At 37.3% G+C, this 15856-nt stretch overlaps 1 protein-coding gene across 1 annotated transcript; it reads right to left on the bottom strand.

Moving 5' to 3' along the window:
- Positions 1–446: 446 nt before the first annotated feature.
- Positions 447–10826, bottom strand: LOC133782149 (ATP-dependent Clp protease proteolytic subunit 6, chloroplastic). The gene is made up of 9 exons (XM_062221356.1): positions 10601–10826; positions 10423–10487; positions 10047–10116; positions 9601–9802; positions 9435–9500; positions 8791–8931; positions 2399–2452; positions 1776–1868; positions 447–702 (listed from the first exon to the last, which is right to left on the bottom strand). The coding sequence occupies exons 1-9, from the start codon at positions 10687–10689 to the stop codon at positions 655–657; spliced, it is 828 nt and encodes a 275-aa protein (XP_062077340.1). The 5' UTR covers positions 10690–10826; the 3' UTR covers positions 447–654.
- Between the last annotated feature and the right edge of the window lie 5030 nt (positions 10827–15856).

The raw sequence follows: 15856 nt of genomic DNA, 5'->3' as shown, positions 1-15856 counted from the left end.
GAAAACAAAAGTTGGTCCAAAGATGATAACAGACTATTGCATTAGTTTGTTTAAAAAGAAATTGTCAGAGGCAAGGTGCAAATAAATTGAGTAATCAGTTCAAATTGTCAAAAACACACTTGACAATTAAAAGAGTTAAGTGTGAACATGTTTCTAATCCAATAAATGAAGAGAATATATCTATTGTTGTTTGTGATTGATCCATGAAAACAGAGAAGAAATAAGAGAAAAATAGGAAGAAGAGGAGACTAGTTAGCTTCAAAGTACCTCAAACTGTACTTCCTAAAAAATACAAAATTATATAAACAGCTGCTTTAATTCCCTATATTAGGATCAAAATCTTACTCCCTCCTATTAATAGTCCCTCTCCACTATTCTCCATAAACTAGAACTGTCCACCACAAATCAAATTAAGCAAAAATACAACAGTTTACATGCCATCAACAAATCCCAACTGTAAAAAGTTCATATCAGAATAATTTATTACAATGCTAAACCAGATTCCATCATAGAATAAAATGGAAGTGCCATTCAAACTATTGGAAACAACTTAAAATTTCAGTTCCAACGACCACATCTGCAAACTGCCATTGAAATAAACTCTAGAATGCCCAACAGAGAAAAGAATGTTAAAACACTCAAATCAGTAAGAAACTAATATTCAGTTTCCAACACGCCATCGATTAGTCCAAACTCCATAGCCTGCATAAGAAAGGGGCAGAAAAACAAGATGCTCAGTAGTTTGAAATCAAATTCAATTAATTACAAAAATGTGATCTGTCTGAAAGTTGGAAATAAAAGTTTTTGAATGTCATTCTAGTCATAACATTTTCACAAACAGAATATGTTTATGCAACATTTCAAATGGATGGTGAATATCTTGCAATCATGACAGGCTACAAAGAATAAATGATGATGTTTTACAGCATTCCCAAAACTGATGATCTCCAAAATATATTTGTAATTTAAAATCAGATTTTTACATTTCCTGCCCTCGTTTGTAAACAAGTTTTCATGTCCACAATCCACATTACATCTTCCTGAATGGAAAATAGTACTGGTAGGCTTAGCCCTAAAATGCCTTCATATGTTTCAAATTATCATTACAGTTTCTCTAATTCCTTATTATCCAATTCTTTAAAAAAGGAATGGAAATAAAGATAAACAAGTCACCAGTAAAGTGAGTTTGACTTTCATACAAAATATGCTGTTTATTTAGATATATTAAAATATACATACATATACATATATCTCAACTCATTGAAGAGGCATAATTGTCATTTTCAAAAATTCAACTAGAAGTTTTCTTTTTTGGTAGCAAAATTCAGCTAGAAGTTTGATTAAAAGACAGGGAAGGTATACTTTTGTCATGTTTTAGAAAAAAATATTGCTAAGGCGCACCACTTGACGTGGTATATTGTAATTGGTGTAATTTAATATCAAGTCTCGCATATTTTATTTTAAAATAAAATATATGGGACTAGATCTTGAATTGCACCAATCCTATAGGGTGCCAAGTAGCAATGCTCATTAAAAATAGACGACACTTTGCCTTTTTTTGAGAAGGTTATTTTGGTACTATCCCTTTTTGTCATTATTACTATTACTACCTTCTAACTGTAGGGATAGTGTGGGCAAAATAGGTTTAGGACTTTTGGCAAGCACTAATGCCAATGACAATGTAACCCAAAAATATATCTACATATCTATATATATATATATATTTATATTTATATCACGAGAAGGGGCAATGAAAGAGATTTTAGCAATTTTACCTCCGAAACAGATAAGAAACGATCCCTCTCAGTGTATTGTTGCACTTTCTCTATTGATTGTCCCGTAAAAGCAGCATACATTTTGTCAATTTTCTGTGTTAATGAAGAGAAAGAAATATTAAAGGTCAACTAAATGAAACATGTATCTGGAATGAGCTAAATGGAAATCCATCTATCTAAATTATATAATACACAATATAGGCAGAACAACAATATGTTTCTCTAATCTGCAGAATGATATTCGCTTGTAGGCTACAACTATTCTATTAGAATAATTAAAGTAAAAGGAAATAGGAAACCTTTATTATTCTCTGTAGCATACAGGACTATATATATATATATTTATATACTTTCTCTGACGTCGACATCTCACACTACTAGAAAGTGAGAGTAACATCTATATACCACTAAATTTGCAATTACAACTACCAACTAAATAAACCAGCAGCAATGTGAACAACTGCAGCAAAGTGAATTTTTCACAATGTCAGCACAAGGAAGAAACTAAAATTTCAAAATTCATCAGCAGCAATGTGAGGCTGTATAGACTTACTATTTAAAGATTCATTCAGCAAAAATATTTCAATTTACTGTAATAAAAAGTGTAGAGAAAAACAACTGACATGGCGAGATTGAACTGCTTCATTAACTTGACGCCTCACATCTTCCACGTGACCCTGCAAATAATTGTACAACCAATCCATGCATTTAAGGAATAAACAGATAAATTAACTAATATAGCTCAGCCAATTATTTCCAACTTAACAATGTGAATATACAATCACTACAAATATTGTGCAACTAAATTGCCCGTACCAAGTTCATTTATTTACATAATTGGATTTCTAATGAAAAGTAGTGTTGATGTTCACAAAATTAGAGAATATAAGACCATTTAAAAATTTACAACAAAAAGGACCAATCTTCCAACTTGCACTAAATGCTATTATACATCGGGCCAACCACTAGCTAGACCAGGAAGTCAACTGAACCTTCTCACAATCCTGCCCCACCAGCCAACGACTACAAAAGAAACATGGTGCTGACAACTAGCTTTCATACAACTATGAGGAAAAAAGGACCATGCTCAAGTCACGACTAGGTTGATAAGTTGATCCAACAGAAAAATGTACATAATCCTAGATTTGTCCCCATTCTTTGATGAACTCACACTAAAGCTACATACATCACAATACCCTTCCTTCAAAATTTAAAGCAGGTTTAAAATTAATATGCAAAAATTTTTAGGAGGGATAATTTGTCTTAAAGTCATGTATAATGTATTTAATTTAGTACTTAATAAACAAACAGACAAACAACACACAAAAGTACCAATTTATAATTACAATGCAGACTTCCACTAGTAGAATTATAGAGTGTAATGGCCGTATGTATGTATATGTATATATATATATATACTGTCGAAACAGGTATACATCTATTTTGAAAAGAGTCAGACTGCATAGTCGCATTAATAATTAAGTGACCCCTCTGATGTATTTTCTTGCAACTCAGTTTTACCCTGATTGATAGATGAGTCTATTTAAGTATGCATTCCACTAATATATTTATGGAAATTAGTAGCCCCTCCTAAAGTTAAGGTTTTTGCTTGATTGATGGTGCTGGGTTGTCTGAACATGCATGACAAACTTCAAAAACGAAAGCATTTTTGGCCCATATGACTGGAAAAGAATTACAGAATTTTTTAAAACATAGTACAGAATGCAGGGTATGGGATCAAATAAAATTGAACTCTATGAGAACCCCAAACCAGAAAGAAAGGCAAGACTCAATAAGGGAATACACAAGGAGCTCCCCAAAAGGAACAAAGCACCTAGTATAAGAGAGGTATGCCCTCAACTCAACCTGTGGCCACTAAACTCCACAAGAAATGGGAACAAAAACAATCTTGCTTGCAACTATTTAAGTAATCACATATTGAAAGTACCTTTTTTTTGTTTTTTTTATAAGAATAAAGCTTAGAATTATCTGATAAACAGCAAAAAGCAATCACACATCTACTAACATTATGGAGAAATGGAAAGGATTTCAATATCACCTCGGAGTACAATTTACAATTAGAACTTGCATCACCACTTATTTCTATGGATCCGTGCCAACAAAGGAAAATGAGATAAGTTTTTTCCATATCAGTTGAGAAAGTGATGAAATGAGCTCTGAACTCTCAAGAGCTCTTGATATTATTTATATATGCAGAGACTAATACAGAAGGCTAATAACAGAATTCAGTTAGAGAGAATAAAGAGAGCTGTGAAAGAGTAACAAACTCTCCCTAAACGCACAGCTCACTAACGAAAATAACTAACTTAGCCTAACTGTATTATCAACTTCACTAATACCCCCCTCAAGCTATATTTGGAGTGTTCCAAATAAAGCTTGTTACATAAAAACTGAAACCTTGGAGATGACAAAGGTTTAGTGAACAAGTCTGCTGTCTGATCTTCAGTGGGTATGTAGCAAACTTCAAGTTTGTTCTGAGCAATTTGATCTCGAATGTAATGGACATCCAGCTCTATATGTTTTGTCCGTGTGTGGAAAACAGGATTCAGAGCTAATGCCTGAGCACTTTGATTGTCACACCACAAAACAGGGGGTGTCTTATGAAGAGTTATTCCAAGTTCACTAAGAAGAGAACTAATCCAAACAAGCTCAGTAGCTGCAGAAGCAAGAGCTCGATATTCTGATTCTGTGCTTGAACGAGCTACTGCCCTTTGCTTTCTAGAACTCCAGTTGACCAGATTTCCTCCAAGGAAAATGCAAAAACCACTTGTAGATTTCCTGTCATCAAGACTAGAGGCCCAATCGGCATCGGAATAAGCTTCAAGCATGAGCAAGGTGGAGGGTTTGAAGTGAAGACCAAGATGAGGGGTCCCTTTGATGTATCTGAGAACTCTCTTACATGCATTCCAGTGGTTGATTGTGGGTGCCTTCAAATATTGACTTAACTTGTTCACTGAGTAAGCAAGATCAGGTCTAGTCAAAGTTAAGTATTGAAGAGCGCCTATGGTGCTGCGATACATCTCTGGTTTATCAAAAGTAGGACTGTCATCCAGAGACAACTTGTTGGCCAATATCATAGGGGTGTCACATTCCTTAGCATCTTCAAACTGAGTTCGGGCTAATAAATCTGTTGCATATTTGGATTGTGTGAGATACAAGCCTGATTTGTTGCGGTATGCTTCGAAGCCCAAGAAGTAACTAACCGATCCAAGGGATTTGAGAGCAAACTGAGTGTGAAGCTTTGTTATCAACCGTGTAATAGCAGCTGGATCAGCACCTGTGATTAAAAGATCATCCACATACACTAGAACAAGTAAGAGAGACCCCTGTTGAGTTTGATAAAAAAGAGATGTATCTGAGACAGAAACTGTAAAGCCCCAAGTAATGAGAGTAGACTTGAGAGTGTCAAACCAAGCTCTTGGGGCTTGTTTTAAGCCATAAAGAGATTTGTTGAGTTGACACACATAATGAGGTTTGGAGGGGTCTTCATACCCTTGTGGCTGCTGCATAAATACTTTTTCTTTTAATTCTCCATTCAAAAAGGCATTATTTACATTAATTTGTTGAATGTCCCAGCCATAAGTCACTGCCAAGGAGAAGACTACCCTTATAGTAGAAGCTTTTATCACTGGGCTGAATGTGTTTTGAAAATCCAAACCAGGTGCTTGCTGAAAACCTCTCACAACCAACCTTGCTTTAAACTTGTCAAGAGAGCCATCTTTCTTGTATTTAGTTCTGAAGATCCATTTGTTTGTCAAGATATTCATGTCTGGAGTAGGAGGAACCAGAACATAGGTCTTCTTCCTGAGTAAGGCTATATTTTCATGATCCATTGTTTGTTTCCAATGAGGCAAACTGAGTGCTTGTTTAACTGTTTTAGGCTCCTCATAAAGCTGCTGCTGGGAAGCTGTAACAAGAAAAAATTTTGGTTTATAGATACCAGATTTTGATCTGGTTTGCATATGGTGACCGTGAGGTAAAGGTGGAGCAGAGGGAGAAACATGAGCAGCAGGAACAATGACCTCTTCTGTGGAAGAAGATTCAGCAGCAGAAATGTCTATAGGTGACTCAAAAACAGAGTTTTCTGTGGAAGAAGACTGAGTAGATGGGACAACAGTTTGAATAGAAGAAGAGTGGACAGATAAAGGAGAATATTCAGCATTTGTATTTAAAGGGATAGAACCAAACTGATAGGAGGAAAATTATCAAAGGAGGACATAGATGGAATGACAAAGGCTGGAGCAAGCAAGTTATTGTGACATGAATTAGTGAGTTTATTTGGAAAGAGAGTGGAGTAAGGAAATTCAGTTTCATTAAAATTTACACTCCTAGCAATGTAAATGCGACCGGAGGAGTGTAGACACCTATAGCCTTTATGGAAGGGACTATATCCAAGAAATACACATTTGGATGTTTTAAACTGAAATTTATGCTGATTGTATGGCCTAAGAAAAGGAAAACAAGCACATCCAAATGTTTTTAAGAAATCATAGTCTGGTATAGTACCATAGAGACACTGAAAAGGTGATTTATATGCATTAACAACTGTTGGTAGTCTATTTATGAGAAAGACAGCTGATACAAAAGCATCCCACCAGAATTTTAATGGCATTTTTGCTTGAGCCAGCAAGGTTAACCCCATTTCAGTAACATGTCTGTGTTTTCTTTCTACTCTACCCTGTTGTTGGTGAGTATGAGGACAAGGGTGCCTAAATAAAATGCCTAAATTTTGAAGAAGAGGCTATAATTTTCTGTACTCCCCACCCCAGTCTGTTTGAATGCCTTTGATTTTGGTGTCAAATTGATTTTCAACAAAGGTTTTAAAGGTTAGAAAGATGGGAAATGCATCAGTTTTGGTTTTCATGGGATATATCCAACTGTATTTGGCAAAGTCATCTACAAAAATAATATAAAATCTATATCCTTCAGGAGTGATATGTGGGGAAGGTCCCCAAACATCCGAATGAATAAGTTGGAGTGGCTTAGTTGTTTTGAGAGAAGAGCTACTGAAATGCATTAAGTGATTTTTCCCAAATTGACAAGCATCACAGAATGAGAAATCTGATTTTGAAACCTTTGTATTTATTGAATTTAAAACCTTTGTAAGTATTACAGATGATGGGTGGCCTAGTCTGTTGTGCCAAAGTGCAGCAATACAATTTGAGTTTTTACATGAAACAGATGTTGAAGAAGTAAAAATACAATCTGTTTTATTACATGTAGTAGAAGTGCTAAGATGCACAGTAGGCTGATGCAAGGGACGATTGACTCGAGAGGAAGTAGATGGAAGATGACTGGAAGTGGGAAGAGAAAGCTTGTAGAGACCTTGATTAAGAGTGCCCTGCAGAAGGACTTGCCTCGTGATCTTGTCAATGACAAAGCAAGAATTAGAATCAAACTCAATAACAACATTATTATCAGCAGAAAATTGAGAGATACTAATGAGATTTTTATGAATGGCAGGGACATGTAAGACTCCTTTTAAAAGAAGGATTTTAGAGCAAGGAAGTAAAAAATTTCCAACTGCTGATATGAAAAGAGAGTCACCATTACCTACTGTCAGCTTTCCCTTTCCTTTGTAGTCAATCTTATCAGTAAGCACAGCAGCATTAGAAGTAACGTGATGCGAGGCACCACTGTCCAGGTACCAGTGTGGATCGGCAACGGTCATTGCAGTGGCAAGCATGGCTTGTGGTTCCTCAAAAGTTGTCTCAGCCTGGTTCGAACTACTCTCTCCTTGGTAGCTTAGATCGAATCTATGATAGCATTTTAAGGCTGTATGACCAGATCGGCCACATACTTGACAAATAGGGCGATATCCTCCACGATTGTTGTAGTTTCGACCACCTCGGCCCCGATTTGATCCACGACCATGGCTATGATTGCCTGAGTTGTATGGTGGTGAAGGGCCCTTTCTGTTAGCGGCAGCATAGTTTGCTGTAGGATTTTGCAGATCCAATGTAGCAATGGAGGATTGTTGTTCAATCCTCATTTCTTGAGTTTGAAGCAAGAACTGAACATCTTGCAGAGTTATAGTTTCTTTAGAGGTTAGAGTAACGATTGCAGAGTCGTACTCACTGCCAAGACCTCCAAGAATGTATAATATCAGCTCATCATCCATCAGAGGATGGCCAGCAGCCATCAAAGCATCACCAAGACACCTCATCTTGAGGATGTATTCATCTATAGGGATCGATCCTTTCTTTGTCGATTGAAGCAGACCACGAAGTTGCAGAACTCGTGCACGAGATGTGTTTGAGAAAAGTTGTATGAGAACATTCCATAACTCTGCAGAGGAAGCACATCGTGCAACATGACCAAGCATTCCCTCAGAAATCGAATTGAACAGCCAACTGAGGAGAAACTGATCCAAACGCAGCCAATCAGCCAGTTCTGGATTCGGAATGAGTCGTGAATTAGTTGGATCTGTGATGGTAGCAGGGGGTCTTGCACGAGAACCAGTGAGAAAGCCTTCCAGCTGATGCGCTCGAACAGTGGAGAGAACTTGAGATCGCCAGTAGAAGAAGTTATTGCGATCTAAACGAAGATTGAGAGGGACAATGTGATTTGGAATCACTTGCACAGCAGGAATTGGTGGAGCAGTGGTTGTTGCAGAAGAAGAACCCTCAGGCCTAATACCAGCATCGGAAGAGGACGCCATTGAAGAAAGCTTCAAGAACAGGAAATTGACAAAGAAAGGAAAAAACCAAGAGTCTGATACCAAGTTGAGAAAGTGATGAAATGAGCTCTGAACTCTCAAGAGCTCTTGATATTATTTATATATGCAGAGACTAATACAGAAGGCTAATAACAGAATTCATTTAGAGAGAATAAAGAGAGCTGTGAAAGAGTAACAAACTCTCCCTAAACGCACAGCTCACTAACGAAAATAACTAACTTAGCCTAACTTTATTATCAACTTCACTAATAATATCCTATAATCATCTTTATGTCTATCGAAAAGAAAAATTCCAAATTAAAATTCAGCTCATACCCCACATCCACTTTGTGGTTGGTGGATCATAATACGTGTATTGGGCATTGAATAGCGCATCCCCTTTTCACCACCTGCAAGAAGAAGTGCTCCTTGGCTAGCAGCTACACCAAAACATACTGTTCCAACCTTAGGCTTTATCTGAAAGTAAAAGTAATTGTTAAAAGGTAAATTAACATACTGTTACAAAATCTAAGTTTCCTCTGCAAAGATAGAAATAAACTGAATATTTTCAATGCCTGATAAACAAATCACAAGATCAAGTAACATGTTTGCCACTTGAGGCTAGCTCAAGTGGTTAGGTGGGGTGAGTGTGTGTGAGTGGTATGGGTTCAAGTCCCTGTAAATGTATCTTTACAAAAGGGAGGTCCCAAGTTCGAACCCTCCTCTCCAAAATAAATAAATAAATAAAAAATCTAATCCAAGTCTCCCACATCATAGGCAGCAATGCTCTGAGCTTTTCAGGACTTAAAATGAACTCCGAGTGTCCAACAGGTGGCAAAGGTGCTTACTTTTGATGATAAAACACACAGAAATAGTGATGATAACAATAAATCTTGAACTTGTCTGCGAAGAACTATGACAGAAATGCTTGAAAAGATAACAAAAAATAATAGTAATAATAATAACAATAATGATCTTACCCAAGACATGCAATCATAAATTGCCAACACAGAGTATGTACTTCCACCAGGGCAATTTAAATACATCTGCAGACACAGAACAAAACAACATCACATTCTATCTGTAAGACATACTCATTGGCAAGACTAATAAAGTAAAATAGTACTTGGAAATGTATAAACACACCAGAATATCAGTATTTTCATCAATAGTTGCCAGTGTCACAAGCTGTGATATGACTCGTTGAGCCACCTGTGCATTCACTGGCTGACCTATGAAGATTATCCGGTTCCTAAACATCACAGTAGAGAGATCCAAAGGTCCTCCTGGGGTCATCACTGCTGGCATCATGGGTGGATTTCCTTTTCTGGCTTCTATAGTACCATAACTACATAATTATATACCCAAAATTAATTACTGAGAAATCAACTAAATTATTATCTAGGAAAGCAGAAATAAATGAAATAAAATCTGAGACAAAAAATATACATAAAAACAAAGGTAAGCAAATATATTTCTTTTTATCAGACATTTTCTTTTTAAAGTATATGTTACCTAGCTTCATATCATTAACTCCAATGCAATGAAAATATAGATGATGGGCATTACGCAAACTAGCAAAAGTATAGTACCTTGTACTGGTACCATGAAAATTCTTCTCATCAAGCAGCAAAGGTGACCCGGAAGTCTTGCTGGATAATCCTACAATATTTAATCAAAAAAACAGCAAAAATAAATAAATAATACTTTGTAAATTGAATTCAAAGCGTAAAAAGCCACCAAAAACAAAACAATGCCTCTGCCTATATAAAAAAAGGGTCAGTTATATTGAAAAGCTCATATAAATTGGACCCAGGAACAATTAAGCTGAAAATAATAACTGGGTATGCCATTATTTATGCTATCAACAATTATTAGTTTCATACAAATGAAATTTCTTCAAAATGAAAGTAACTCAAAATGAGAGGCGAATAGCAAAAAAAGATAAGGGAAAGAAGGAAAATTTACCAGTTGTTGAGAAATTTCCATAGGAAGAAGACAAAGTAGAAGAGACTATGGACCTCTTTGGGTTTCTATAGAAAACCAAAAGAATTGTGAAATGAATAATGAACTTATATAACATATATACAATATATGTGTGTGTGTGTACATATAGAAAGAGAGAAAGGGGAGGAAAAAGATATACCTGGAAGAAGATAGAGGAAGAGAAGAGGGTTTGTTCTGAGAAGTGATTGAGAAGCTGAATGGTGCCGAGAAACCCAACGCGACTACCATTTCGTATGCTTATTCCTTAGCTTCTGACTCACAGATGCACTATTGATTTGTGCTTTCTCGACTCTCTTTCTCAACTTTGGGTCCAGTTTTATTTGAAGCATAAAATATTGGAATGTAAGAAATTTTTATAATGTTTTGTTTGGACTAGAGGAAAAAGAATGGGAAATTTCACTATTTATACATAATAGAGTCTATAACTACTAAATAATACAAACACTAATTAATTTTTCAAATTGGTGTTAAACTTTCACTAAGTACCAAAAATACCCTTCTCATTTTTTTCCAACCAAATTTTTTTCCACACAAATTCTTTCACTCTCTCACACTCTCTTTATCTACTTCAGACTCTCAATCCCCAAAACCCAAACCCAAACCGAAGGAAACCCCAAAAAGCAAAGGGAACCCATCGATCTCACCCTCTCTCTTTCTCTTCTCCGAAGTCGGCCACCCAGAACTATCGTCAAACCTGTCGAGCCAACGGCAACAACAAAGCTCGAAACCCACGGCGTCGAACCCGTCAATCGAACCCATATTCTCATTAAGGTATATTCTTGAACCCTTGTGATTGTTGTTGTTGCTTTGATCCCTTTGAATCTGGTGGTGTGGAATGGGTATGGTAGTTCTTAGGTCTGGGTTTTTCTGTGGTTTTTTCTGGGTTTGAACTAGTAGCTCGATAAGTTCGATGAAGGTTCGATAGAAGCTCGATGTTATCTATGGTAATATATGAAACTAGCTCGATAGGGTCGATTATGGTTCGATAGTAGGCTTGATAGGGTAGTTTGAATGGTTCGATGGTGGATCGATAAGAGCTCGATGGATCTGTGGTATTAGGTTAAAATGGCTCGATAGGTTCGATAATGGTTCGACAGTAGGCTTGATGGATCTGTGGTATTATATTAAAAGGGCTCAATAGGTTCGATAATGGTTCGACAGTAGGCTCGATGGATCTGTGGTATTAGATTAAAAGGGCTCGATAGGTTCGATAATGGTTTGATATTAGGCTTGATGGTTATTTATGTAGACAGATTTTGCTTAGCTCGATAGGCTCGACACTGGCTCGATAATCTCTATAGATTTAGGTTGTTGATATTGCTCGATAGGCTTGATAGTTTCTCGATATGGTATGTTGCAGCTCGATGACAACTTATTTCAGTTTTTTGATGAATTTTTTTTGAATTTATTCCTGATTCTGTTTAACATTCTGTTTTCTTACCAAATTTTTTTCATGTGTTGTTACAGATGCCTAAGTTGCTTGTTCCATTCAGTGATCACTTTCCTAGTCGAGTGACATATCGGGGTAGTAGCACTTTAAAACACATTAAGACTAGGTTTGTGGTGCTCGGGTTGCTTGAAAGGGCTAAGGAATCCCATTTCAAGCAGTTCTTTTTGGCTTCGGAGTTTAATTTCTCCGGAGTCTTGGTGCATCAACTGTTGTTGAGGAAAATCGCTAGCAACAATGAAGATGAGGTGCATTTCTTCTTAGGGTCGAAGTCTTATAGATTCGGCATGGGAGAGTTTGCCCTGGTGGCAGGGCTGAATTTTAGTACCTTCCTGTCACCAAAAGAGTTGGAAGAGCGTAATCTCAGCGACAGTGTCCAAGTGGCTGCTTGGAGACATCCCCAACAAGACCCCGAGGGATGTAAAGACTGGGAATCACGGTCCAGCGTGGTTTCTGACGTGGAAGACACCCCAGTCGTGGCTCAATGATGGGGTAAACCATTTATACCTACTGACTCAATAGTGGTAGAAATTATGTTTTGTTTTCAAATTTACAAGTTCTATTTTTATTGGCTCGATATGAGCTCGATGATAGCTCGATAGGAGCTCGATGGGGGGTTTACCTAGATCGATATGAGCTCGATGAGAGCTCGATATGCGCTCGATAGAAGATCGATTGGCTACATAAGTTTGTTGTTTACTGTTTGAGATTAGCTCGATGTGAGCTCGATAGTAGATCGATAGGGGTGTTGAACTAGTGTTGTTGTTTATTGTTTTAAATTAGCTCGATATGAGCTCGATAGGTGCTCGATAGGCTACACAAGTTTTGTTTGTTTACTGTTTGAGACTAGCTCGATGTGAGCTCGATGTAACTCGATAGTAGATCGATAGGAGTGTTGAACTAGGGTTGTTGCTTACTGTTTGAGATTAGATCGATGGAGCTCGATAATAGATCAATAGGGGTGTTGTTTACCGTCTGAGAATAACTCGATATGAGCTCGATGGGGCTTGATATGGACTCGATGAGATCGATGTTTAGTTTGATATAAGCTCGATAGTGCTCGATGAGAACTCAATTTATTCGTTTATGCGTCATTTTTTAGCCATTTATGATGGTCTTTGCTAACTTCTGATATCGTACTCTCTTTGTAGCATATTGATGCGACAGAACACATGCTTCGTATGCATCGCAAGTATTTTCCAATACATATCGACAAAATGCAGTTGTGATGAACATTTATTTCTCACAAATCATACCTGCCTGATATGATCAGTACAAGAAAATTGCTGACAAAACAAAGTTCACGTGGGATTCTGACGTTATGTCCATGTTGACCGACATCGAGCAACAGTTTCTGGCATCTTGGGGAGGAGTTGAGGATGTAAATTGGTGCTAGACCTATGAACAATAACATTGGTTTGTCATTGAAGCTTCTATTTCAAGTTAGACTCTCACTGTTTATGATTCAAACAACTCGGTGATTAGTGACACAAAGCTGGAGGAAGTTATGAATCCATGGTGCTTTTTGCTTCCTTCTCTGTTGATGCAGAGTAAATTATTCACTGATAGCTTGATGTTGAAGATCCCTGCAGCAGGAAAGAGGCCACATCAGTTCACTTGGCGTTGCAAACAGAAACACGAGCTCACTCAGTCAAAGAGAAGGTAACAAACATCATCTTCATACTATATTTGTTTCTAACTAAAATTGTAGTATTATACACTTAATGTTTACATTTTTTTTACAGTGGGGGGATTGTGGTGTGTATGCTGTAAAGCATATTGAGCATCTCATGGCCGACCTTCCATTGGAAACCATCTGCGATGAAAATATAGAGGTGTTTAGGAACAAGTGGACCACAGACTTGTGGTATCAAAATTTGTTACCTTGATGATTGTATATATACAGGGTCTTTACATGTACAATTTTTGTTCACATTTTTTTATAACTTTCATAGGCTGTTATCGAGTTATATCAAATATTATCGAACTAATATCAAGCTATATTGAACTGTTATCGAGCTTCAATCGAGCAATATCATCTTCATATGCATTATATAGCTGTTATCGAACTAATATCGAGCCATATCGAACCCTTACCAAACTACTATTGAATTAAATTGAGCTACTATCAAACCATTATCGAGCTACGATTTGAAGTCAGTTTAGAAGCTAACATACATATTATCGAGTTCATATCGAGCTATTATTGAGCTCACGTCAAGTTAAAATCGAGCTCATCGAGTTTACATTGAGCTTAACATAACTTTTAAGAAAAATCAAATAAAAAAGAAGGGAAAACAAGCTAGGTTATTAATACAAGTCCAAATGGGAAAAAAGAGTTTATAGCCTAGCTTTGCATGTAGCCCTGTTGTGGCCAAGACCACCAAACATGCTACACTTGCGCTCTTTGCGAATGATTTCACCATTCGATGGAGTGCGGTTTGTCTACCTTCTTCCCACATTTTTCTTCTTCGGTCGACCAACTGGTTGTTTTTCAAGGGGAACCCCAACTTGCATTTTCTCAATGTTCTCGGGAATGTCCCAATCATCCTCGTTGCCAGTTGGGTAAATTGTTTCTTTGTAAGACTCCCTCCACATCTCAGTAGTGTAATATGGGGAACACAGTGAGTAAATGTTGACATCGCGCAGGATGGCCGCAGCCACACCATGAACACAAGGGTAATCCATTATTTGAAATTGGCCACAAGAGCATGATTTGGTCATCAAATTCACCTCACCATCACCTTCTAGGTCTACCATATGAAATTCGAATTGTCCAAGAGGATGGACTTTCCAGTACCTTGCATCATCTGCAATGCCTGAGACATATTTCTCGTATATTGTTGCTAATTTGGATGTGCACTTCTCTACCTCCTCACGACGCGCAGCAAACCATGACTGAATTGTGAAACAAATGAATTCCACAAAAGTAGTGACTGGGAAGGTTCTTGCGTCTCTGGTTTTGTTGTTGAAACTTTCAGCGTAGTTGCTTGTCATTACATTATATCGATTCCCAGGAAAGTAAGCACGAGTCCACTTATCGAAGCCAATACCCTCGAGATATTGAGCTATGGCAGGATCCATTTGCTTTATATTGTTGAAGATACTGTGAAATTTTGACATCCGAAATGCATATGCCGCATTCCACATCTCCTTGTGACAATGATCAGTCTTGAACTTAGCGATTACATTCATACTTACGTGATGGTAGCATGCATCGTGGTAGGCATCAGGGAAGACTAACTCAAGAGCATGAAAAATGCTAGCATGCCTGTCTGATACAAAAGCTAGATTATCAACAACTCTAATGGCTTCCTTCAATTTCATTATGAAATACTGCCAAGAAGCATGGTTCTCACTGTCAACAATCGTGAACGCAATTGGATAAATGTGGTTATTCTCATCTAATGCGACAGCACACAATATGTGGCCACCGTACCTTGACTTCAAGAAAGTGTCGTCCACACATATAACAGGACGACATGATGTAAATCCCCTTCTACAAACTCCAAGTGAGAAGAAACAATAAAGAAAGCGATCGTTGTCTGTGACAAAATCAATTATTGTACCTGGATTCTTTTGTTGCAGCATGTACAAGTAAGAAGGTAACTTGGAGTACGATTCTTCAGGTGTCCCCCTGACATAACCGAGTGCCTTCTCTCTGCATCTCCAAGCCTTCATATAACTCATATCAATCCCAAAACTATTCTTCATATCCTCCTTTATGTTGTTTGCTGGGTAGCTAGTGCCATCAGTAGCATATTTGTTCTTGATAAGGTGCCCAATGACCCAAGGTGCTGCTTGACGATGGTCTTTCTATCGCAATTCTAGTGAGCAAGTATGTACACTATTATAAATAGTGATCTCAAACATCTTCGATCGCGCTACTTTTTTCCCTTTTATTCTCCAACCACAATTAGGATCCTTGCAGGTGATATACAACACATT

Source organism: Humulus lupulus, chromosome 6 (genome assembly GCF_963169125.1).
Source record: "Humulus lupulus chromosome 6, drHumLupu1.1, whole genome shotgun sequence".
Taxonomy (NCBI): domain Eukaryota; kingdom Viridiplantae; phylum Streptophyta; class Magnoliopsida; order Rosales; family Cannabaceae; genus Humulus; species Humulus lupulus.
This window is presented reverse-complemented; position numbering and strand designations above follow the sequence as displayed.

Bases quoted from the DNA above. Each gene is read 5' to 3' on its own strand.
- LOC133782149 (XM_062221356.1), bottom strand. From the start codon at position 10,689: ATGGTAGTCGCGTTGGGTTTCTCGGCACCATTCAGCTTCTCAATCACT. The intron at 9,803-10,046 runs GTACTATACTTT...ATAATTATGTAG, and splicing joins TTTCATGGTACCAGTACAAG to TTATGGTACTATAGAAGCCA. The intron at 2,453-8,790 runs GTATGAGCTGAA...AATTATTTGCAG, and splicing joins AACCACAAAGTGGATGTGGG to GGTCACGTGGAAGATGTGAG.